The following is a 26,285-nucleotide window of genomic DNA, read 5'->3' as shown; positions in this document are numbered from 1 at the left end:
AGCTAAACAAGTTGCCATGTCTTGACATTTACACATAAACACATATGAATATATTTACAGATGAACAAGATACAAATGAGAAGAAAGCTGTACTTTATAAGAATGATATGTTTCTTTATGATGTGTCATTGATATGATATATTTCCACCTAGAAAACATCTGAATCTAGAAAGAGCTTCTCTGCTTCGAGTGTCCAGGGCTCTAAAATTTGACTCATGAGAGTAAAGTTAAAGTTAACTGACAGCAGCCTCTGATGCAATTCCCATCAGTGGATTTCTCCCAAATCAATCCAACCTTGTGGAGAAAACACAGTGACTGCTTTATCAAATAAACCTGAGCCTTGAGCCTCTGCCTGCTCTAGGTGAACCGCAGATGAAATCCTTCAGGGGGAGGTGTGTGTTTGTGTGTGTTTCTTTTTCTCTCCCCTGCAATGGCTTCAAGACCCCCCAAAATGGGGTCTTTGTGCAGCCCGCTGATTGTAAACAGTAGTGGTACTCATACGCCCCCCCATCCAGAAAGCGCACACATGGGGTTCAAGTCCAGTCCAGCCCTGGGAGAACATGAAACGTTTTACTCTGCGCCAATCTTTTTTGGCCAGCAAGTTCCGAGAAGCCCCCAAGGACACTGGCCACAGGGGTATGAGGCAGCAGGGGCTACTAGGTTCTTCTAGAATCTTAAATCTGTGTTTGTTTACTGAAATATACAGGAGAGTCTAAGAGATACAGCACTGACTGTGAGTTCAGTTGACATTTGACAAGCTCACTGTAGGGAATATGGGACATATGCAAGTCAGTGTGCATGGCAAAAGCTACAACAAAGATGGACCAGTTAGGAACATTTGATACTCTATTGCTGCTACTGACATTGTACATTTATCATACAAGAAGACACACAGTGTCACCCACACACAGAGAGAGAGAGAGAGAGAGAGAGAGAGAGAGAGAGAGAGACAAACCAGAAAGAAACAATACATTATTCATGTACTCCAAAATTACTCCAAAAGTAAATATACATTAAGATATTTATGAAACAAATGACATATTTATATCAGTAAACTCCAGGCTCAAACATGATGTACTTGGAGAGAGCTGCCCGCCGCCAGAGTCAACAAACATTCCTCACATGTGTGAGTTCATATCTCTGCAGATGGGGCCAGAGGGGAAGGATGTTTGTAATCACACTACTTGGGCCAACAGAGTGTGTACCTCAGTGGTGAATAGCCAGAGGCAGAGAGGGCAGGATCACTCAAAGAGAGGCACTGTTCAACCCTGATGAATCCTGCTCTACGCTCTGGCCAGTGCCTGGTGTGGAGGACTGTGCTAAGAAGCTTTAGAGAAGTCAGTTTAGGGAAATAATCAAGGAAAGGTCAGCCTATGTGATTTCACACTGGATCTTAAACACTCCACTTTATAGTGTAAGGACCGGACAAGCACAATCTAAGCATGATGTCATATCCCTTTCTGCAATTAGAGGTCTAAAAAGAAACAATGGGTCATACCCAGGTGAATGCAGAGAAAAGGAAATATGGTCTTTGTTGTATCTCAACTCTTCACCTCCCTCACATCATAGCACAAGTGCAGAAAAAAACATCCAGGCATATGCTCACAAAGAATACAAAACCACAAGTGAATATTGTAGAATAACTCAGTTTATGGTAATATGTAGCCTAGGAGAGTTACAGAGTTAACATGTAAAGTAGCCTACTATACTGCACATAGTATGTATAGCCTATATGTTTTCTTTAAACAATAATGTTTTGTAGCCTAGCCTACTGTTTTTCTCATTTTTGTTAATAAAAGTGTCATAGCTTAGTCTGGGTGCAGTTGTTTTGGTTTGAATATTGTTGACATGATCACATAAGATCATGTAAGACCTCCCCCGTGAGACAATAGTTAACAAATACTTAGTTAAAAAATACTTTGTAGTATTTAGTAGGCCTAGTTAAGCACTACCCTAGTTCAACTTAAAAAGAACACTGAGCAAATGCTACAAGAGGCTACGGAGAGAGAATAAGACAGTGCGTAATTTTTCAGAAATAATGAACAATCTGTAGGCTACATCTGCTGTTTATTAATCGGCATTTCCTAGTATTGAAATACTATGTATATCTGATACATATTCTTTAACAACAAGATGCCTGTAGCCTATCATAATTCACAAAATATCGCCCTCTGGCGCAAGATAGGCCTACATGACGGACTGAAATGGCCGTGATGGAGATGTGACAGAAGACAGAGTAGGCTAGTATCCCACTTGTTGAGTGTTTTTAAGACAGTTAAGAAGATAATACCGTTTTCAAGATTTCGGGGACCTAAAGAACATCGACGATAATCATGAAAATGTCCGTGTAAAACTTTTTTTTTTTTTTTTTCTTGTTTGCGAATTGACGAACAGGCTACCAAAGGATGCTACTGATGTAGTAACTTCTAGGCAACTTTGAAGTAGCCCACTAGTGACGTCGGTTTTCAAATCCTATGTCTTGGAAAAACGGGAAAATGAACTAAGAAAAAAAAAGATCGCCTAATCGGGTGTGTCTTAGGGCAGTTAGAGTTTGGCCAGTCAGAAGAGGTAGGCTACCTTAGGAGAATTTTGTGGACTCGCTGCACCGCATGTGACGTCGGTCCCCTCCGACTGAGAAAGAGCATTCAGTTTGGATGCCCACTTGCACACTGCAGAACACATAGCCTACTCAGCTTTAGGAGCCCAACTTTCTATGGTGAGTTGTTTCTTTTTGCCTTCTAATAGGGGAAATGTAACCACTATCTCTAATATTTCTAACGTTGATTGAAGGTTATTATATGATTTATATGATTTGTGCCTATTCCTTTCTGTTCTCTCTGAGCCAACGCTAAGTCAATTCATCTTAAAATGTTTTAGCATCACTTAAGTAGCCTACAAATCATATGCTAGTGTATTGAACAGCCCATAGAGGTTTTGTGTTGCTTTATTGTAACTGAACAAACAGTATATTATCAGAGATGCCATGACGGTCAATATCTACTTTTCTTTAATGGTTTCTATATCTTTGGCAAATATGCTCTTGTTTCTTATTAGATATCCCAAGTAAGTTTATTTTCAAAACAAGATTTTCTGGGATGCTTATTGAGCAATAGAAAAGTGACTTCCAGAAGAAAGTGATGGCATTATCATAATAAATAACAGTTGAGAAGAATTTTTGATTATGAAGTGCCAGTATATGCCTTGGAATGTAACACATGAATGAGCCAGTTATTGTAAAGCAAAGCAGATCATTGAGTAGGAAAGAAAACAGTTTAATTTTCAGGGTCCTGTCAAACCCATAAATCACCAATGCACAGGAATGAGCCCACTTAATCTGATCCACCCAATCCAGCGGTGCACCATAGAACTTGATCCAGCTGTTGCAATTAGTCTAATTAACTCCGCCAGTTGTTTTTTATTTTGTCCTTACAAAGTCTGACAATTTCCCCCTGTGTCCTCGCAAGGAATTATGAAACTGGCTGGCTTCAGTGTAACCAGTGAGTGAGTGGAGCCCTCACTCGCACCAGTGAAAAGGCTTCTTGTAGCCCGTCGCAGGGACAGAGTGCTCTTTTGGGCGTGGGGGGGGGGCAAATGGACTGGGTGGGGGCACACATAGAGAGCCCACTTCAATGCCGTTTGAAAGCTTGGTGGAGGAAACAGCTGGTAAAACAAATATTGGGGGCACAGAGTGTGTCATAGTGTAAATTAATAATGCAGCTCTTTCTTGGGCTGGTGAATGGAGCATTCTGCAGTGCTAAATGAGTTAAAGCCGGCGAACCTCTAGGGCTCAAGCAGGATGTAAAGGCTCCCCAACATGGAGCTTGTAACATGACAGCTGTCGGTGGCATGGCTGATCTGAGGTTGATTTTACTATAGATTTCTGGGACACTTCAGTTTTTGTGTATAATGCCTGTGTGATAATGTGCTTGTTTAAATAACGGTTAGCTGATATTACTATGATTCCATATATACTTACTACTAGTATACAATGCTATTCATGTGTACATCATGCCCTCTAGTGGATTGTCCCATCAGCGCCCCCACACAGCCATGTTTTGTAACCAAGGGTTTAGGTATCAAGTTGAACTCAGTGACTGACACGCTTTGAGGTTAACATTGATGCTATGCATGTCACTGCTTCATGATTTAGACCTGTGGTCACTGGTCAGCGTGACTGACCTTTCAACTGGGCTATAAACAGGGGGCTCATCTATGTTACCTCAACAGTGACCTTTGATCTGCTCTTAACCATGGACTCGCCACATGCATCCACCTGTGTCAAATCAATTTCACTCCTGACTTCAACTTCCACACCACCAACAGTTAACAATTCGCTTTGCACATAGGATTTTACTGCTTCTCCTTCATTTCTATCAAGAAGATATTGTGATTTATTAAAATGGAAGATGACAGTGTGGTTCAGCCCCAAGTCTGAGTAGGCATAGGCTGTCAGGAAGTGGGATGGCCTACTGTATTATTCTTAGAACTGTTATTGTTATTAACAACACAATCATTGATAGTAGTATTCATGTCACAACTCATGATATTAAATTATGACATGAAGAGTCAATAGTGGGTATAACAAGGTTGAATGGAAATTTAGCAATGTTGTCTTTTGTGTGAAAGTCATCTCCTTCTATTTGAACAAACTGAAGGTGGACAGAGTAGATTAAGTGTGAACAGAATAGATTGAAGCCCTATACCTTTGGTCAGAGGGTTAGATATGTATATAGAGTATAAGATACGTAGAATACATTGTGTATTTGTTTAATGCTTTAGTCTTTGCAAATCCAAAGTATGCTTTATGGAATTATCAAGATCAGTGTCAAATGTATGTCAGACTATTTGGTTTTACAAATGTTTCACTTGCATCTAAGACTCTAAATTTACAAATTTTGACTGACAATCCCATGACAGTAAACCAACATCCCAATTACAGTTCCAGAAATATGAGTTAACTCCAATTCATTATGGACTCAAACAGGCTGACCTGTGGCTATTGGCAACAGTGTTTCCAGGTGCCTGAGGCCTGCTGCTAGGATTGGTTCAGTAGCTCTCTGCGTAACCACCCGCTTGTGGAGCAGCGGCTCCAGCATATGCGTCCATACTGAGTGCTCTTTGTTTGAGGCAAGGTGGTACGAGAGTGACGTCAAAACGTGCAGCGCTCTAATGAGATTCTGGGGAGGGTGGACCAGAGTGACCCCTTCCATTTTTCACCACTGGAAAAAAAAAACGAAGACTTTTCAAATGAAGAGTCTCTCTGTGATGCGGCGTATTTAGCTCCGCATTCAAATAAATACCTCGGCTGAAATTAACTGACTCCCCCAGCGTGTGGGTAGCGTTACTGTGGATGAAATCTGGCCCTCCTAAAAGAGAGGGGTTATTTGTTAGCAAAACATGCAACATGAAATGGTGCCTGTAAACTTGAGGTGTGTCCGTTATAGACCAGCCATCCAAGCGGAGTCTATACCAACCCCACACATAGTCATAGAGGTTTCTCTGTCTCAATGGCCCTTTATGTCATTCATAACTGCCCTCAAAGCCCAAGTGAATGAATAGGGACAGGCAGCTCTGGTCAGCACAACGCCCTCAGGTTCAGCTCTGACAGGAATGGCTGCTGTCATGTTTTTAGTACCTTTCAGTGCTGTGCTTTTAGTGTCTCACGTTTAGGTGTCGGTTCGTAAGTGGAAAGCAATTTGCCTTTGGGTGGCCCTAAAGACCTACATGCCCTGACTTGTGCCCAATGGGCTGTGATACTGATCATGTTGTTGTGACATCAACATCACATGTATCAGAGACTGTCAGACATCAATTTTGTTTGAAGAAATAGAAAGAGGCAGATATCTAGTGTCAGATAAAAAGGCCTAGTCACTTTGAACTATTTGAATGCTATCAATCTCTAAGGCCATTGTGACTCAGCTCGGTTCCAGACAAATTCCAGAACAAAGAAGTCCTTTAGTTTCCTGTGGTTTGGTTGGATTAACCAGTAGAACGTCATTGGAACAGTTGGGTGTTTTGTATCAGTGTCTTTAAGTCTGATGACAAATTTAAATTGTATGTTATTGAACTTCCATCTAAGTGAAACAAACACTGAAGCATAGTACTACTAGTGTGAAGTACTATACATCACTTCTTTTTGAAAATGATGCAGATAGAATGTACTGTTATTTGTGAAATGTGCATGTTTGTGAGGTATAATGGACTGTGTATGGAGTGTGTATGACCCAAACTGCTATATTTAACATTTATTTAACTAGTGTAGAGCATTTGAGAACCACAGTGAACACAGTGACGCCCTGAGAGAGTGGGGAGACAAATAGCAAACATGGAGAGGCAGGCAGACAGACAGACGGACGGGGGAAACACCAGGGAATATTTCTGGAGGTTAGGAACCCAGTGACCCAGGGGGGATTGAATGGCAGTGGATTTCCATCCCGTGGACACAAGCTCAGTCTTTCCATACATGACCCCATGGGACCTGCCCCAGGAAACCCTCTGGTTCCAGGTGTAGAGCTCAGATCACTGGGCAAACCTGATGTAATGCGCTCAGAGGTGGAAGGTTCTCACATGCCTGACCCTCTCATCATATAGCAAATGGAAAGTTTTCCCATATTTTGACAAGGCACTCCAAGTTGATGGAGCTGGTATATTGGTTCCTTATGGTGATGTAATGGCTAAAGCTATTACGCTGTCGACTGCACTGGTAGTACACATATAGACTGAGTGTTATGGCTCTCTGCCATATGACTTCGGTTTTAAGAGCACATTTGTTTGTGGAAATGGATTGAAAACCAAATGAAAGCTGGCCATAGTAAAAGTCCTGTTTTCTTGAATGCCTGTTATACATAGTAGGCTTATATACAGACTATGTGTGGCTAATATAATTTTGGCTGAAGCAGAATTAGAATAATTTATTTTTCTCATTTTGTCAGATGTGTGTTCTATCATGTCTCCTGTCTCTTATTTCTCACAGTCTCAACTAGACTGCTTGGAACTGTGAGTCATTGGTCTCACCTGTCTCAGCAATACCCACTAGTCCATTTAAGGTTTTTGTGGAATACATTTCAATATGGCCAGATATGTGACCTGTGATTTCTCACTTTTAATAAAGCATACAGCTTGGCAGTGTGTTGTAAATCAAGTATCTCTCTGACAAACATTTGGGAAAGAATGTCAAAGAGTGACTTGATCCATATTAAATTTCCCACCATGTTAGACTTTGAAGCCCATTAAACAGTATGTCCTATTTTCTGGTGAGAACACTTCTTTCCTTTGTTCTGTCTGTCTGTCATTTGCCCAATATCTGGTGAGGAGAGACATACTGCTTCCCAAATAGAGGGGTTTGTTTGAAGGCAGGAAACAGACCTTTATCAGCTGGTGATGTTGAGAGGGTAATTGCTTGACTGGGTCTAAAGGTCCAGGACCATATCCAAATACTTATCGACCTCAGTATGGAAATATGATCTTAAAAGTGGGAAAAAAATGTCCTGTTTAGATCCTTGTGGATTTTGTATGATGACTTTGGATCATACGATAACTATCATCCCATCACCAAAGAAGACGTTAATGGTTTAGTGGTGGCATTGTTTGCTTTAGAGAGAAATAGATATGTTGTTCTTTCCCTGCATGGTTATTAGATGCCCTCTGCATTTATGATTGTCTCCACTTATGTGCAAGATATGCTTTGCATGTAGTCTCCCACTAAATCTTAGCCATTTTTAGATTGGTTAACATTTAAAATTGTTTCCACATGTACAGTATACACAGTGATTTGACTTAGAAAAGCCAACTGTAACAGTGCATAGTGGCATATGTAAACTTATTTTAAAAAGCTGCTTAACAGTTAACAGTATAATTATATAACTCTGTTCCTTAGAAAAAAGTATCAGGAAGTCTCTGTAGACTCATTTGTCAATTGCTGTGCATTGACATTAGCATTCACTCTTCAAATTTATTTGAGCTTGGGTTGTGGCAAGAATCCAAGAATATGAAAAAAAAATCAATAAATCTCCCTTCACATACTATGTTGTGACATTTTTGGGGAACACCCATTCTGCAAAGCATTATGTGTTTACCCGCTCAGAGGTATGTTGTACTGTAGGTTTCAGCGTCTGTCTAGCATTTTTGGGCCTCACAGCGTGCTCATCAGAAACACCACCTGTCCTGCCAGACAGGTGAGTCTGAATGACTCAAGCAGAGTGAATTCTTCAGGTATGACTGCAGCCTGTAGAGTAAACAATTTGTCGGCGAACACGTCAAGGGCATTTATTTCGTGGGGGATTCCATTCTCTGCTTCAGTTCCCGTAGTTCTGTGTTTGTTTGTTTAATTGAGAGGTAATTATACTCCTTATGAGTTGATTATCCCATGATTCTCTCTGTCAGTCCATTTATTTGCTGTATTGACTCAATTATTCAACCCTTAAGTTTGTCTTCTGTCAGAGAATGTCGGCCACAGCAAAATGCTGAGGCTCAGTCACCGACAGTGATTATCGATTGACTGTAAACACGGAGCCACACAAACAAATCACTCGTCCACCACAGAGGACTGGCCACAGCGCACAGCCACCAGCAAGGCGCGCAAGCAAGTCTCATAGCTGTAGGCTAGTGCCTCAAGTGCAATAATTGTTTGGCACTCACAACTGCAGGGTCAAAGGGACAGCAGTTTGGCCAGGGCTGAATAGCCCCCTTCAACTTCTTCAACAACTACAGAGACACCCTGAGGGGGACATACGGTCTTGCAAAACCAAGGGCCGAGGTGTGGCTAGAAAGCATTGTTTTGGTTATAATGCTGGGAAATGGTGTTGAAATAGTGTTGATCCTGATTTATCTTCGGGTTTTTTATTTGTATAAATTTTGCGGGGGGTGGTGATGAAATCTCAAATGTCAGTGAGTCAGTTGATTGAAGGTTGGAGCCAAACAGACTGAGGTTGTTAAAGACATTTGGTGAGAGAGAAAAAACTGGGACATCACTGGTGTTAATTATTGAGAGGGTCTCATTTTAAACTGCCAGTCAAAAGTCAAATACATTTGCATCTTTGGAGACCGTAAGCACGGTCATTTGAGGTTACAGTATAAATACCGTACACTTCTATATACTAACGGCATGACTTATTATTATTGCTAAATAGTTTATCTTGTTTCAAGTAGGCTCAGGGCTTGAAATTAACGATGTCCCGATGTCCCGGGGACCATAAAAAATGCTTCCGGGACACAATAGAATGATGTCTGGGACAACTCTGGGACAGTAGAAAAAATGGCAAAGCAAATTTCAAAATAGGTACTTTTTTCCTAAACTGTTCACATGGGAATCTAAACGTATCTTTCTCGTCTAAATAAAATTATACAAAATTTGACCTGGCGTAACGGGCAGCTGGCAAAAGCAGGTTTGGCCAGCTGATCTGTAAAGAAGCGGTACACGCAGCCTTACAACACTGTTTACTGCTCTTCAAAACACTGTAGGCTACAATGTTATTTTTGGTACAAATATAGTAAGATACCCAAATGGGCTGGGTGCTTGCGTTTCCTTAGGAATCCGCCGTATTGGTTAAATGAATATTAAGTGACTCATAGGCCGACACAAAAATTGGGCACGAGCGGTAGGCCTAGGCCTAATGGGTCACTTTCCGAAATTCCTAGGTTGACTTACCTAACTAGCAGGCAGGTAAATGGCATTTGTTTTCATGACATTGTGAAACTTTTTGACTGATAGTGTAGGCCTGTATGCTCACATGTTGTCTTTGGGCCAGAAGAATAGCCATTAAAAAGCAGTTGTTTTGAATTCCGTGATTTAAAACCAGCTAATGGAATCTTTGTTTTCCCTAAAACATCACATGTTCAACATTCACTGTTGCAAAATACTTCAGCCATCAGTAATGACTGCTCTGACTCTTAGCAGTGGTGCTGTAAATAGTATTTAACAAGAGTGATGTCCAGGGTGGTGTCCATCACCAAATGGGGGCTGGAAAGCACGCTGTTCTCCTCAGATTGCCTTTGTGTATGAATACCTAAACAACAGTAAAGGAAAGAGTGCTTTTATGGGAGCGTGCCCAAAGCCATTGACTCCCATTAGCTCATTTGTTTACTTTTCAGATATCCCGATCCATAGCTGGTGGAAATCCACCATTTAGTTTTCAAGGGCCGATCTGCAAATTACCATTTAGCAGCTAATCTCTGCATAGTCTGTCTGCCTCTTCACCCCCTCCATGTTTGGATACTGTCTGTCCACTAGCCACTTTTTACCACTGTCTTTCTGCCTCACTGTTTGCGTGCTATATTAGCACATTAGCACATATGCATAACCCCTCCCCCCATGCCACAGCCGAACTGTGGCCACATTTATACCTTTTCTTAAAATAGTTATATATATAGATATATAAATATATAGACTTATTCTTGCACTGTTGCACTGTTGGACTTACTCATTTGCACTATCATATTGCACTACACACTCACTCACACAGAGCACCTTACCTTACCTTACTATGCACAGAGAATCACAGGCTCAGTCCCTGCCTCAGTCATTGCAAGCGCCTCTTGATTGATTAATCACCACTATGTGGATACTGTTTTTAGAATTGATTTAGATTAAGTGTTAGTTAGTATAATTTGTATTTCAGTATATTTAGTATATTCTTTATCTTCTACTGTCCTTATTGCTTAGTTGTGTTTTTATATTATATACTTTTAATGACTTTTTCTGCTGTTAGTGAATGTGTGTGTGTTGTCTGTATGCTACTGAGACCTTGAATTTCCCCTGGGGATCAATAAAGTGTCTATCTATCTATCTATCTATCTATCTATCTATCTAATTGACGATTGCAGCCTCCCCTCCCCCTCCCACCTTTACCCACTGCGCCTATTGTCAGACATCCCTACCTCCCACCCCTGGCCCAGCTGTAGGGCTAAAGTTTTAGTGTCTGTTCAGTGCATCTGACCCATCTTCATTAACCTTGTGACAGCTCTGTTCCACCTGCATCTAAGTTTGCATTTTTTTTGCAGGAAATAGTGCAAGTAATAACTTACAGCACACTACAGTACAATGAGTCAGTATTATAGAGATCTCCAGCATTCACGTATGCATGCACACGCCTGCACACACATCACAGCTGAGGCTTGCTGCTGAGAGGCTTTGGAAATCGCACCATTACTCTTTGTTATTCATTGAGCTGATGAAAAGAAAAAGGCCAGATTAGTCAATGTTTGGTTTGGACTCTATGTACATGACTTGAGCCATAATCCAAGATGGGGTGAGTTGGCAGTTGGCCCCCGTAACACTTTTTGACATTTCAGCCACAGTATTTGGAGAGTGTCCATACTCTGACTCAGTGCCAGGCGCTTATAATAGATCAGAGCGTGACAGATGTTTATAGTTGAAGTTTATAACTGCCAATATCTTACCAAGGCCCAAAACACTAATTGTACCTCTGATTGAAAAAAATTGTCTTTTTGTCGTTTAACTTGGATAGAGTGTTGGGCTACATTGAAATGTGTGATTGATCAGTGCAATCTTCATCTGTGACATATTTTCACAGTTTGTAATCAGTGCTCCCCCTTTTTGTATTTCATCGTGAGAACAGATGGACTCAAACAGAAACAGAGAGAAGCACTGATCTGGCTTTGCATTTGATAACAATAGATGTTGTTTTGTATTGAGTGAAATCTACAATATTTGTTATTTAGAGACCCATTTAACCTCACCTCAGGCTAAACTGAAGCTCTCTCCCAACCCGATACCAGCTCGGGCTAGTTCAACATGGCTTGTTTTCTAAACAAAGCCTGCACCACAGAGGAATGTATTGTTCAGCATGTGCTCGCATTATCTCGAGGAGGCATTCTGTTTAGAGAACTAGAGTTTAAAGGTTCATGTTTGGTTAAGTGTTACCATACAAAAAAGGGCCCATGTTTGACTGTCGTTACACCGGTGAAGACCCTTTCAGCTATTGGGTGGGAATAAACGTACCCCAGCTGTAACGGATCTGTCATAAACAGGCCCCTGGGTGGAATTTGTGTAGCTACGTCTATGCAGTGTCCCCAAAGACCTGCCTAATGGAGTGTGTCACATTTATTGACACAGGGACCGGGAGTCCTCTGCATTGCTTCTCTGCTGCAGAGAGAGAGAGAGAGAGAAAAAGAGAGAGAGAGAGAGAGAGAGAGAGAGAGAGAGAGAGGAAGCTTTTCTCCTGGTGTGTTTCAATCCACATCCACATCTTCTGTTCTGCGCTTTCCAGCACCCCACCACGGGGGAGAGCAGAATCTTAACTCGAGCCAGCAATACTGCACCCCCCCCACACACACACACACACACACACACACACACACACACACACACACACACACACACACAAGGAGAGAGGACAGTCAACTGGCATGTCCTCTTAGCCTTATCACGTTCGGATCCTGCTTTGCGTAATTACTATTTGCAGGCAAGGGAGGGAGAGAGGGGGAGAACGAGAGAGAGGGGGTGAGAAAGAGTATGTGTAGGAGAGAGAGAGAGGGAGAGAGTCAGAGGGAGAGAGAAAGAGAGAGAGAGAGAGAGGCAGTTGCTCTGCAGCGGACTGTTCTGCTGACTGCAGGAGCACTACCTGGCAGTCTTGGCCAGTGCGTCAGCACTCTCGCTTGAAATGAATGAGAGAAGGAGGAATCAATCAGTGTGACTGCAGAAAGAGTGAGTGAGTGAGAGAGAGAAAGGGAGAGAGAGAGGAGCCCCCCTCACTTCTTTTTTTCATTACATCTCTCTTTTTTTAAATTAATACTGTTTGACCGTCCACGCACACAGGACAGTTGCTGGGAGAGTGCGCCCTTTAAAATGGTAAGTCCTCGCTTTGCCTTGGGAGAATGCTGGTGCGTAGTGGGGAGAGGGCAGTGCTGCTAAACTAAACGAGGGGGTCGGGTGCGCTGGGCGCGTGGCTTGGGCAAAGTTTTCAGTGGGCTGGTTATCAGTGGTCTTTCTGTGCAGAGGCAGACCCCTTCTCTGCCTTCCAGCCCCAAAACCTCAGGAGCTTATAGCTCCAGCTCTGGGCTCTGTCAGTGGGCTCTGTCAGTGTGCATGTGTGTGTGTGTGTGGCTTCTGAATCTTTGGTGTATGTGTGTTTGTGTGTGTGTGTGTGTTTGAGTGTGTGTGTGTGTGTGTTTATGGTTTCTGAATCTATTGGGTATGTGTGTGTGTGGTCTCTGAATCTTTGGTGTATGCGTGTTTGTGTGTGTGTGTGTGTGTGTGTGTGTGTGTGTGTGTGTGTGTGTGTGTGTGAGAGAGAGGTTTGTGATTGTTCTGTTTGGTGACGGATGCACTGGAAGTTGGCACTGTCTATTTCTGGCACCTGCTCGTTTCCTCTCCCTCTCTATCACTGGCCTATTTATCCGCGTTCTTATTTTCGCATGTGACGAGGGATCACGCCGTCACTTTACAAGGACACGAGGCGATCTGCATTCCCAGTGTGATCTCTGCTCTTCGCCCACGGGGTTGCTGCAGAAGAGAATGTGTGTGCATGGAGGCTCACGAGCCGGTCAGGTAGTTCTAGCTCACTGTCCCAGCAGCATGACCCCCACCCACGCGACTCTCACACTGCAAATGTGTAGGCAGCATCACACTGTAGCTACTATTACTTTGGACCCCCGGGAAACTTTTCAGCTGAGTCAATGTTTATGCTCTCATGTCTCTCTCTCTCCCTGTATATATGTGTGTGTGTATGTGTCTGTGTGTGTGTGTGTGTGTGTGTGTGTGTGTGTGTGTGTGTGTGTGTGTGTGTGTGTGTGTGTGTGTGTGTGTGTGTGTGTGTGTGTGTGTGTGTGTGTGTGCGTGCGTGTGTGCGTGTGTGTGTGTGTGCATGCGTGCGTGCGTTCATCAGTGTGAAGTGTGCCTATGAGTCTGTGCTTGTTCCGGTGTGTGGCACGTGGTACAGTAGGTACCGTAGAAACTGTCTGAGGTGGCAGTACTCTGTGAACTCCCTCTAAATGCCTCTCTCCTCCTCTCCTCCCACAGTGAAGGGACCCCCCCTGGTGCTAGAAGACAAGATGAATGCTATGAATGCTTTGCTACTCTTCGCTTTGTTCTCATTGGGCATTGCACAGAACTTTGAGGAGGCTTACAGTGACCTGGAATCCTACAATCTCAGGACCATCTACATCACAGGTGACCTACATCTACCTCTAGGAATGTGTGTGTGAATGTGTATGTGTGTGTGTGTGTGTGTGTGTGTGTGTGTGTGTGTGTGTGTGTGTGTGTGTGTGTGTGTGTATGTGTGTGTGTGTGTACTGTGTGTGTGTGTGTGTGTGTATGTGTGTGTGTGTGTGTGTGTGTGTGTGTGTGTGTATGTGTGTGTGTCCTCTCACCATCCTCCCTCAGTGGACAGAGTCTTTAAAGCCCAATCTGATTAGGTGTCGTCTGCAGGGAGTGGAGGCCAGTGGCCTCTGGTTCCTATCACACTACACGTCTCTGAGCCGCCTGCCCCTTTACTACAGCAGCTTAATTATTGATAAGCCACCCAAGTTGGGCTATATTTACCCCAGGATGGCTCTGCGATGATAAGTGTCGCCTCTAAACAGCACACATCCTATAAATGAACACACATCCGGAGAAATGATCTGATTCCCTGTAGTGAGTTGTAATGTTTATGGGTTGTATAAGGTTAGTTGAGTATTGAGCAGTGCTCATTTGAAACTGCATCAGACCAGTGCCACTATGGCGTTTAGCGAGGCCAGTGATGCATGTTATTAGGGAATCTGCAGTGCTCAGTGTTTGCGGACTGTGTCCGGCGTTGTACTATTTAAGTGCCACTGCCTTGGAGCTGCAGAGGGAAAAATGATGCCTGAAAAAAGGCATCTGCATTGTAGACTTTATCAGCCTCCAAATAGTAGTTGCGCCAAAAGAGTAAATTGCTAGTGTTATTTGTTTTCAATTTACATCATACATCAAACAGTTACAGCACAGAAATGTTTCTTTTACTTTTTTTTATTACTGAATGACCTCTATAAGAAACAGATGAGTCCCTTATGACAGTTGTCGAACAAACAGGACTAAGCTGTAAACAGCCCTTGGTTGTTGAAATGATTTGCAGGCCTCGGATGTTGTTCTTGGTCGTGGTGTCATGTTCTGTCCGCACCATGGCAAATTAGTTTCTGAGAGTTAACACTTTGATTTTATTGTGGTCCAGTCAGGCATGACTAATGGATTGACCGTGCCTGTGTCTCCCATGTTTGTGCGTAAGACACAGTTGACACCAGAACTAATCCAACCATTCTGTGTAAATATGTCATTATATGTGAAATGTGTGTAGGAGGCCAGGGGGTGTTCTTTAGTGCACCTACATTAAATGTGAGGTGATCTGTCCAGCCCAATGAGAGTAATCAGAAATGCATGACAGTCATATCATGTGTTTTAGATAGTGTAGGAATAAGTCCCAACCCTTGGGACATACAGTGCAAGCTCTTTCTCACACAACAATGTTGTTGATCTTTTATTGAATAAAAGCCACCTGTGAAAAACAGTTAAATCCACTTTAAATGAAGCAGATGTTATAGAATAAGATTTGCAAGGAATTGGTAGTTTGATGGGCTATTTAAATTGAAGACAGCCCACATTCATAACTTAAATGGCACTTTTTCAAATGGTCACATTATTTTTTAATCTTCATTTGCCTACAATTAAGAGCTCACTTGTCAATGTTACTGTCATACCATGTCAAGTCTGTAGAAAGTCTTGCATTTCCCAGAGTTAGCCAGCTAACTGTCCTATGTTGGAATGTGTTATCACTGGAGGACTAAGAGTGTGGAAGTAGTGAGTGAGGGGTTGTGGTTGGGACTGTTAACTGTTATACCCCATGTATCATCTCTGTGTTCCCTGTTGTCTGTTTATGTGCTATTGGCAGGCTAGGCTAGTATGCCAGAAATGGTCTCCATATCAGTTCCCTTTACCTCATACCTAATACATTAAGGAAATTTTAAAGCAAATTCTACTGATTGACAAATAGTTTTCAAATAAAAAATTAGGTTACCAAGAGAGAGAGAGAGAGAGAGAGTAACCTTGAATTGGGTTACCGAGAGAGAGAGAGTAACCTTGAATATAAAGGTAGCTATCACTGTGTCATGATAACATCCAAATAGTAGTGGCTTTAGAAATGGGACTAAAGAACCAATGCTGCAGTAAATACAAAAGACGGTTTATACACTAAACCCTTAAATCTCATCAAAGGCAGCAACACCCTCAGCCTGTCTATGCCAAGACTTAATATAATGTGAAATATGCAGAGGAGGTTCAGCTTTCGATTGTTGACAAAACATGATGATTCATGCCATCCCACATTTGGCCTGCGATGGATTCTCTTCTGACAGCTTAGTTTTCCACAGCGCCCGGAGACTGGATTTCACCAGCCAGAACTGCAATGTATGAAGGATGATCTTGACACATGCATTTTTTGGACATTTTACAATTGTGTAACACAGAGAACATCTCACTTAAATTATGTTAAATACTCATCCTAAACTGTTATGTCCATTTGTTTGCATATGGAAACTCATTTCTTCCCATATCTTTTTTCTAAATATAGTTGGGGTCTTCGATTATTACCCTCTCTCGCTAGCAGGGAAAAAAAGGATAATGTAATCGGCTCAGTCCATCCATTCAGTCATGTGTCCACTTACATAACTTTAACAGCACAGCTCCAATGTCCTTCAATTTTTTTTTTAAACGAGGCAGTCACTGTATCTTAGTCCTTGTACATGGGCATCCAGATCATCTGACTCAGAATGCAGATGCTGGAAATTTGGTTTGACTCTCTGCAGTCTGACTGCTCTTGTTGCTCTTGAGTCTGACTGCTCTTGTTTGTTTTGAGTTTGTAAGAGGTTATCCTCTGCTCTTGTTTGTAAGAGGTTATCCTCTGCTCTTGTTTGTTTTGAGTTTGTAAGAGGTTATCCTCTGCTCTTGTTTGTAAGAGGTTATCCTCTGTCACTCGGTCACTGTTGGGTCCCTTTTGTCTTTCAGAAAATGGCCAAAAGCTCTCCGTGGTGACAGACCAAGCCAAGGTCATCTCTCGTCGAGGAGGCAACGCAACACTGCCGTGCAAGTTCCAGCGGGACCCCGCCTCTGCCCCCAACCCCAAGTTGAGGATCAAATGGACTAAGCTCACCGCAGACTACCTGAAAGAGGTTGACGTCTTTGTTGCCATGGGTTACCACAAAAGGAGCTACGGCCAGTTCCACGGGCGAGTGCATCTTCAGGGAGATGGTAACAATGACGCCTCACTGGTCATCAATGAGATCACCCTGGAGGACTATGGGAGATACAAGTGTGAAGTCATTGATGGGCTGGAAGACGCGACTGTAGTGGTCTCCCTTGATCTCCAAGGTCAGTATCTGTGCTTCATGGCATTATGTTGGGGCCATTTGACTGCATTGGTAGATGTTAACAATCCCCTAATATGCATCTGAAACAGCTCTGAAAAAACTTTTGAATCCAAAGCATCTGCTAAGTCAAAAGCTTATCTCACTTTGTCATTGGCCCAAAGTAAGGTGCAGAGGATCACCAGCCTTCACACTGTAAGCTAATAATGCATGGCACTGGAAAATTCCCTGGCAATTGCGCCTTTATTTCAGCCTTCCCACTGGCATTAAATAAATAAAGAAATGTTCACTTGTCTTCCCTCTGCCGTTTAATATATGAACTTGAAATTAGAGGCATCAACCTTCATTTTGGCTTTCGATTTACGGCCGGTAATAGAGACCTCCCAATCAAATTAAGCGTGCACAGTATCATCTATAATTCACAGCATGGCGTTGGGCCAGCAGGTTGTAAAAAGGTAGTATCATGATCGCAGTTCCTGTTTTCCTTGTAAACACTGTTTAACAGTCTGCCCTTGTGCTGCAGCATAATGTATCAGCTAAATTTAGAGAGGGAGCCGGGGCCTGTGAGAGCTGTCACAGAGGAATGATTAGGTAGCATTGCTCAGGGGTGCCCAGAGGCTACATTTCTCACATTCCACCTACAGTATGTTATGCAATCCATCGATTCTATAGATACAATGAACAGATGATTTCTTATTTTGCAGGTCATTGGAGGATAATATTCTCACCATTTTCTAGATTAAATGTCTGAATATCTGAAATAAGAGCTGATCTAATTAATAGTAATAAAATAATCTGAAGCTCAAAAGGGGATTAGTTAGGAATATATAATATACCGTATTTTCCGGACTATAAGTAGCACCGGAGTATAAGTTGCACCAGTCAAAAAATGTTTCATGAAGAGGAAAAAAACATATATATATAAATATGTTGCACCTGAGTCGCAGGACCGGCCAAACTATGAAAAAAAGTGCGACTTATAGTAAAATACGGTAAAAATACGGTACTATTTTCTAATGTGGATGTGCTTTCTTTGCTGTCCACAGGTGTGGTTTTCCCTTATTTCCCACGGCTGGGTAGGTACAATATGAACTTCCATGTGGCAGAGAAGGCTTGTCAGGACCAGGATGCTGCGGTGGCCTCGTTTGACCAGCTGTACGACGCCTGGAGAGCGGGGATGGACTGGTGCAACGCCGGGTGGCTGAGCGACGGCTCCGTGCAGTACCCCATCACCAAACCCAGAGAGCCCTGCGGGGGCAGGAACACGGTACCGGGAGTGAGGAACTATGGGAAGCGTGACAAGGACAAGAACCGCTACGACGTCTTCTGTTTTACATCAAATTTCAATGGTTGGTGAAATGTTTAATCACTCTCCGCAGCTAAAGGCAGTGTAATTTGGGTCATTAATAATGTGTTGCAAGATTTATGTGCAGAATAAAATGGCTTCTCAGAACATTGTTATTGTTCTGTTATTAGTTAGGACAGGCCCTGTGCTGAAAAGAGTAGAGACATTTATGGAAATGTTTCTTCAATATTCATTTTACAAACATATGCTGTTAGTAGAGTAGACTAAAGTAATAGTGATTTGATTGGACTATGTCCCAGACTTAAAGTACACCACACCACTGTTCCTTTGGGAGATGGAAGACTTTGAATTTGTGCACCCACCCACAGTCCATCGTTTGAGCTGCATGAAGAACATCCTATCCTATATGCTACAGCCTCATAACTCTAGGGGGCCTCAAGAGGCTTAGAGCTTATGCCATTTTGTTTGAGCATTCAAACATTAAAGTTGCAACATGTGCTTTTGAAGTTTTCAGTACAATATTACAGTCTTATGACAATATTATTATGCCATTTAGTGTACTTATTGGGTGTATTGGGGAACTCTTCAAAAACAAAAAACTTTAATTTCCGCTTTAGTGTTATTGCAGCTTTATACTATATACTTTTTTTGCAGGGTACCTTGTAATACCTTGGATAACTTGTAAAACCCAGAAACACTCAAAATTCCTTAAAAACAGGCAACTGGTGGTCATTCCTCAACAGGTGAGTAGCCTCACTGAATTCCTGAAATGATAAATTATAAAAACGATTTGTTTTTCAGGCCGTTTTTACTACCTGATCCACCCGGGCAAGCTGACTTACGACGAGGCCGTGCAGGCATGCCAGCGCGACGGTGCCCAGATTGCCAAAGTGGGCCAGATGTATGCCGCCTGGAAGCTCCAGGGCTACGACCGCTGCGACGCGGGCTGGCTGGCAGACGGCAGCGTGCGCTACCCCGTCAGCCGACCTCGCCGCCGCTGCAGCCCCGACGAGGCGGCAGTGCGCTTCTCCGGCTTCCCCGACCGCAAGCACAAGCTCTACGGGGTCTACTGCTTCAAGGGCCAGGGGCACGACTGAGGGACGAGAGGGGCGGTGAAGGGAGGGAGCGACAATGAACATCCGAACCATCGAGAAGCAAGCAATGGTTATTGAAAACAGAGAGAGAGAGAGAGAGAGAGAGAGAGTGAGAGAGAGAGTGAGAGAGAGTGAGTGAGAGAGAGAGAGAGAGAGAGAGAGAGAGAGAGAGAGAGAGAGAGAGAGAGAGAGAGAGAGAGAAACAGTAAGATCATGCCAGAGGAGTTGCTACTAGGAATGCATTCAAACTGTGATTCTTTTTTTCTTTTAAAATACTGTAAAAGAATGGATGCCATAGGGATGGGTGAGAGTACATTTCATACAGTATCACCTTTTTTAAAAACATATTTTCTTTCACTTCAGTGTAATTCATCTATATTTTTTATTTAATTCCACATCATTGGTCAAGAGGGGGGTGGTTAGGGTCAGGGATATTTGTGAGAAAAACTAACAGGCCATGACACAGTGGTTATCCAATTCTCTGAGGGAAGTCCATGGACTGGTGAAACACTATAGCTTCTCAATATTGGACTGATACTTTGGGCACTTAGCTTTATTTTGTAAATTGACCCAACATCCAAAGAGATCACAGGAGCAAGATTCTGATACAAGAGGAAATATGGTTCCACAAGGGGATGCTATACTTACAGCATGAAAGCATAGCACAACACGTTTCTTTCTTTTATTATCATAACAGGGTGCTATTACAAATGACGTATTTTGACCTTTGACCTTACCTTTGTGTATTGTGTTGTATTACAGACATCATATAGTGTGTGTGGACCAAACTGTCAGCCTTACATTAGCCATCTTGTAAAAAAAATGTTGTACTATTTAGAACTTATTTGACATTTTGATTACATTTGATATTACAATATAGAATGTCAGCATTTATAATGTCTCTGTTTAGTGATAATTTAATAGACCTGTTGACTATATAATTTAATCCCTCCTACTATTTTCCTTATTTTCTATTTAGCGACATTCTTTACCCTTGTAGTTTATACTCCTTCATATGACCCCCCCCCAACAGTAAGTCATAAAAAGCGTTGAACTGAAATCCGTCAGAGAAATCTGAGGATCTATGTTCAGATGCAAAGAGAAATGTGTTGCAGCATAAGCATCAGTCCTACTGTTTCATGTTGTTCAAATGCCAGCATCTTCTTTTATTTTCATTTCTTTGTTGTCCTTTTCCTTTTGATTCACATCTGTGATCTTACATGCAGTAGCAGCCCCCAAAAATCCAGCGATGATCAAAACTAGAGAGCTCGCTGTGGTAGAGCTTATGCACAAGCTAGCTTACTTAAAGAGATGCTACGCCCTAGCTGGGTTGTTGTATCTCAACCAATGGAAGCACATACACTGCACCGAGAAAAACAAAACTAATAAGGTCTTATTTTTCAGTTTGCCTGCTGCCAATGACTCTGCTCTTGCTTCAATGCTTTAGTGTTAAATTAACTTTCAGCTGTAGTAAAAAAAAAATGCAATGGTGGACCGTACTGATTCTTGTTACGCTCAGATTTAAAGGGATGAAGATCACATTATGTGGCAGCACTCACTTCACTGTGAAAATCATGTAGGGACAATCCTAACAAGTATTGAGATCACTGGTCTTGACTTTCATCAATAGACCGTAGGTTAACATACCACAAATCAGACATCCTGTAAAATGTCTACTATACATTAACTACATTGACATTACACAGGCATGCACATTGACTTTCTAAACCAGTATTCAATTGTGTGGTGTGTTCTGTTTGGCATTAGGATACATGATATACATAGGTAAATTTACCATACATTTCCCTTCATTACTATCATGTTCAAGTCCTTGTTGTATTGTCCATACACAGATTTTGCTCAGGAATAGAGTATTGTCATATTAAGTGTGACATCCCCTGAAAAATAAACAAAAATAAACAAAAAGATTACAGATGACATGTTCCAGTACCACCAATCCAACACAAGAACACAAGCAGAACTATGGCAATAGCACAGCTACTGTACATGTTTAGTTTATAGTTAGCGAAGATAATACTTCAGTGTAAGTTACGAGAAAGACTTCCTTGTATTTCACACCAGTTGTATGAACAGACCTTGCAGGTAAAGGTAGCACATAAACACATGCACACACATACACACACACACACACACACACACACACACACACACACACTGTACACATACACATACACACATGCAGACATAGACATACAAATCGTTTGGCATATTTCATTGTGAGCATGATGCATCAAAGCCATGTTGGTTATTGAAGCTTAAAAGAACAATAAAAACCTCATTTCTGAGTCACTCTAAAGCTTCCTTTGAGTCTCTGAAGCAATGAACCGAAGGAGGAATAAAATGTCTCACAGTCACTGTACCGTATTTTCCGGACTTTAAGTTGCACCGGAGTATAAGTCGCACCAGTCAAAAAAATGTTCATGAAGAGGAAAAAACCATATATATAAATATACTGTATATATGTTGCACCTGAATCGCAGGACTGGCCAAACTATGAAAAAAAGTGTGACTTATAGTCCGGAAAATACGGTACTTATTTTTAAAGTGTTTAAAGTGTCAGTTGGCTGAAACAAACATTTTGGTTTGTGCCTTGCAAGCACTCAGAATTGTGAGTGGGCGAGTGATTAAAATCTGCTTAAGTTGGTTCTCGTTAATTTTCAGTAGACAACATTGAATCATGGTAACTGTTGAGACCTTGGCCCTATTTTTAGGTCTAAACCACAAGAACAAAAACTGACAAAAATAGATTTTGAGCTGTACTGAAGACAATAAAAGTGCTTATTTCATACCTTGAGAATGTAGAGACATTCCTTATCAACAAAGGTACACACTGCATTACAACAACCTTTTTTGGGACAGATGACGGAAAGAAATATGGGTAGGACAGGACCTCATTTAGCAACTCACTGTTTGTAATAAGTCCCCATGGATGGATATTTTCAGTGTCATGGCAAGCAGTCATCGGCCAAACATTCAAAATAAGCACTCTGACATCACCAAAAGCTTTCTTCATGACTCAGTCCAAATGCATTACAAGCCACACTCACTGTAGAGAACAGTGTGATTTTAGATATTAAAACTAAATCATAAATCATAAAAAAACATAAGGAAGGTAAGGAGATATCACATATTTTTTGTCCCCCCAATGCAATTTTAAACCATGTTTGGCCCTCAGTCAATTGTATTTTTTAGTATTTCTTATATGAGGCTTCAATAGCCCATGCTGAGTGATTTCATTGAATTCCTGTGTATTAGCATTAGAAAATTGTACAGGTTTCAGCTGATGATTTTCATAAATGTGTTTTTTAGATTACATCATAATTACCAGTGATGTGATCTGTCTTTATTGTAATAAGGCCTAATCAAGAGTGTCAAGGTATAAAGCCCCATTATGCGAGAATTGGTATTTAGCACCCCATGTTATCCCTTTTCACACTGCAGGGTAGTCTGGGTAGTTAAAACAACCTGTGGCTGAGCTAAGCACTTAGAAAACTGAAAAGTAGACAACTAAATAACTGGAGTTGAGGAGAAGCTCCTTAACTTTGGAAGTAAATGAGTGTCTGGTAGAGGTGGGTACTAGTGTCTTTACTGGAGACTCAGTGATGTGTCTATACGAGGACATGAGGTGTTAGGGAGCCAGACTGCATTGGGACACCAAGGAAGTATCAGAGGAGGTGGAGGAGGCAAGCTTGTGGCTCTGGTTGAGAAGACGCGACAAGGCATGGGGAGCATAGCCTGGCTAGCACCACCACTTCTCAATGAGACGTGGTCTGGGAACCAAACGTTCATTTTCTCGTATTTGAAAAAAATGCCCAGATCCGTTTATTGGGTGCCACGGATGTCTATCAAATGCGTCTGTGCATAGCTCATCATCGTCTTGCTTTCCCCCCTGTTCTGTGATTGGTTCCCTATCTCAGGCGAAAATTTGCTCCATGGTCTCCAGGCTGCCTTAGCAGCGTGAATCAAATCGCGCGCAAGGCAGCATGGGAACACCCAGGCTATGGGGAGCAAGCAACTCCTGTAGAATGATGAGTTGCAGCAGGGCATGACTTGGATTGGATATCGCTATTCACTGCCCCGCCACCAGGAGATGCTCCGGGATAAGGGACAAAACATATTTGAGTGGTGGTTCCCTGCGGCTAACAATGTGAGCACCAGTGGAAGTTTGGCAGGCCTAGAGCCTAGCAGAAAGAATACCTACCTGGGTAGATTGAAAGGGTATCCTTCAAACACACAAACATATGTTTTATGTAACCTGTTTGAGCACTTTTGAGTAAATGCCATTCATAACATCACATTCTATACCAATCCAGAGATCATGAAAATCTATCAGATTGCCTTGGACATTGAAAATGATGCGTACTCAGACCTCTCAAGTCTCACGCATTGAGCGTGAGACACACGCATTTCAATGACTTCACACGGTCACACGCCACACATGCCATTTCTCACTCCGAGAAATTATTAACTTGCCCGCACAGAAATTTCTAAGGGCTATATTTGTGAAATTTGACCAGAAAGGAACATGTCTTCCTTCTGAAAGCTGACACAAAATCAAACAATATATGATCATTTAACTTCAACTGAACAGCGACAGGTCTTGGTAGGCAGTAGACTCAGCAGACGTTAAAACGGTAGCCTACTGTTATAGCCAGTCAGTCAGCATCATGTAACATTAATGGCGTTAGTCATGAATCCTGTAACATATTATATCATATAACAGCGATGGCTTATTCGAAGACGATCTGCATGGATATATAACCACCCAGAAAAACTCAGAATGTGAGTGATAAAGTTCATTAATTGTATGAAACTTTTTATTAGTTATCCATTGCAGCATCGCCTATATTAGGCTGTTATGCTAGCTCAGCCTTTAAATATGTTGTTATTTTGGTCATGTGGACTTGATTAAACGAATAAAGATAATTCATAAACTGCTTATTTCTTACATGACTGAAGCAGTAGCCTAGGTTCAACAGTGGTGTTTGAGGTTGCTGTGTTAAGTTGTTGTGTGTGATCGCTAAACAATTAGGATCAAATCAGTTTATTTTGACATACGGGAGTTAGCCTGACCTGTAACGTTAGCCTATAGCACATAAGCCTATTCTGTTTTCATTTATTAGCATTTGTTGTGATTATATAATCAAATGACACTCATGATAACTTGAAATAGAAGGACAGAAGATAGGTGATTTATGTCCACAAGCACGAATTTCACGAGACAAATTAGAACAAACTGTTCCGGTAAAAATAATCTTGCCATGTTTAAAATGCTGCACTTTTTCCCTTCATAGCCTATCTCTGGCAATTCATTTTTGGATGACTGTAGATAGTAGTATTTTAGCCTACGTCTTAGTAGACAGTAGGCTACACCATTAGGCTATCTTGAGAATTAAAGACTTCACAGCTGCTAATGATCATCCTCCACAACCACGAGGATAGGTAGGCTAAACGGTCGTTTGTCGCCTTTTTGCTTCTTATTGTAAAACCAACTGTTAGGGCCTACACAAGTGGTCGGCATCCCGGTCAATATTTGATATTAAAATTTCAATTTTGAAGCTATTTGTAACTATGTGTAGCCTATGCAACCCGACTGTTGTAGGCTTGCCTACCACTCTCTGCAGTGCCTTGCCTACCATTCTTGCCTACCACTCTAGTTGTAAACAAACGGTCACATGACATTATGACGTAGGTGCAAAACCTTAATAGCACTGAGTATTGTATAGTCAAATTTGATTATAACGTGGCCAAAAGCTATTGTAGCTTTCTTTCTATCTGTTAAAGATCAACAGATCAGTGATTTACGCCTATATCTGCTCGCCAAAACATTTGGTATTGTGTTTCCTGAATCCTTACATTCAGGCATTCAAATTAAACTTAATTAAAAAAACATGTATTTTTTTTCTCCATTTCCTACCAATGTATGATGCTTGCATGAGGGAAACATCCCAAAACAATAGCACCCATATAATTGTTGCTGTTTTGAGAAGTATTTCTGTTCTTATGCAAGCATCATGCAACCATGCAAAAGCAATGAAACTAATAATTATATCTTACATTAGTAAAGCAGTCCTCTGATGTGCATGTCACAAAACATTTAAGTGAAAGTGCATGTATAACAATATAGGCATAATAATGATTGTGATAATGATAATGACAATTTGATTTGGAGGGAGTGGGGTTGGGTACGTGTAGATGGGCCCTATGACCCCAAAGTCTGCCATGACTGGGCCTCAGGTCAAAGAAGTTTGAGAAAGGCTGGTCTACATAACCTGCATCAGATTGAGGTTTGCAGTGATGTGCCTGAAGGCACGGGTTGAGGACCCAGTCAGTTACGTCACAATATGCACATTTGTTTAAATTCATACCTACGTAATCACCATGACCAAAATTGTACTTTTTTTTTACTTTGAATCTTGAAAAAAAAAATATACCTACTGTACCTACCGACCCTTTTTTTTTTTTTTTTTTTGGCTGTTACTGCAAACAAGAATATTTTTAAGGATGGCCTCATGACTGTGAAAATGGCT

General features: G+C 41.8%; 1 protein-coding gene across 2 annotated transcripts; it reads left to right on the top strand.

The window, feature by feature from the left end:
- The first annotated feature begins 2,611 nt into the window (after positions 1 to 2,611).
- hapln1b (hyaluronan and proteoglycan link protein 1b) lies at positions 2,612 to 21,543 on the top strand. Of its 2 annotated transcripts, none has more exons than XM_042060325.1 (5): positions 2,612 to 2,716; positions 13,979 to 14,128; positions 16,976 to 17,338; positions 18,381 to 18,683; positions 19,442 to 21,543. In XM_042060325.1, the coding sequence occupies exons 2-5, from the start codon at positions 14,011 to 14,013 to the stop codon at positions 19,735 to 19,737; spliced, it is 1,080 nt and encodes a 359-aa protein (XP_041916259.1). In that variant the 5' UTR covers positions 2,612 to 2,716; positions 13,979 to 14,010; the 3' UTR covers positions 19,738 to 21,543. The 2 variants fall into 2 exon arrangements, with proteins under 2 accessions (XP_041916259.1, XP_041916260.1); XM_042060326.1 differs by lacking the exon at positions 2,612 to 2,716 and adding an exon at positions 12,392 to 12,808.
- The last annotated feature ends 4,742 nt before the right edge of the window (positions 21,544 to 26,285 follow it).

This window comes from Alosa sapidissima, chromosome 13, assembly GCF_018492685.1.
Source record: "Alosa sapidissima isolate fAloSap1 chromosome 13, fAloSap1.pri, whole genome shotgun sequence".
Lineage (NCBI taxonomy): Eukaryota > Metazoa > Chordata > Actinopteri > Clupeiformes > Clupeidae > Alosa > Alosa sapidissima.
The sequence above is the reverse complement of the archived record's forward strand: the minus strand, read 5'-3'. Positions and strand labels throughout refer to the sequence as shown.

What these genes read in the sequence shown, in the direction of transcription:
- hapln1b (XM_042060325.1), top strand. Translation starts at nt 14,011, where the DNA reads ATGAATGCTATGAATGCTTTGCTACTCTTCGCTTTGTTCTCATTGGGC. An exon ending in CAGGACCATCTACATCACAG is followed by an intron (nt 14,129 to 16,975) that starts GTGACCTACATC and finishes TTTGTCTTTCAG; the next exon opens with AAAATGGCCAAAAGCTCTCC. An exon ending in GGTCTCCCTTGATCTCCAAG is followed by an intron (nt 17,339 to 18,380) that starts GTCAGTATCTGT and finishes TGCTGTCCACAG; the next exon opens with GTGTGGTTTTCCCTTATTTC.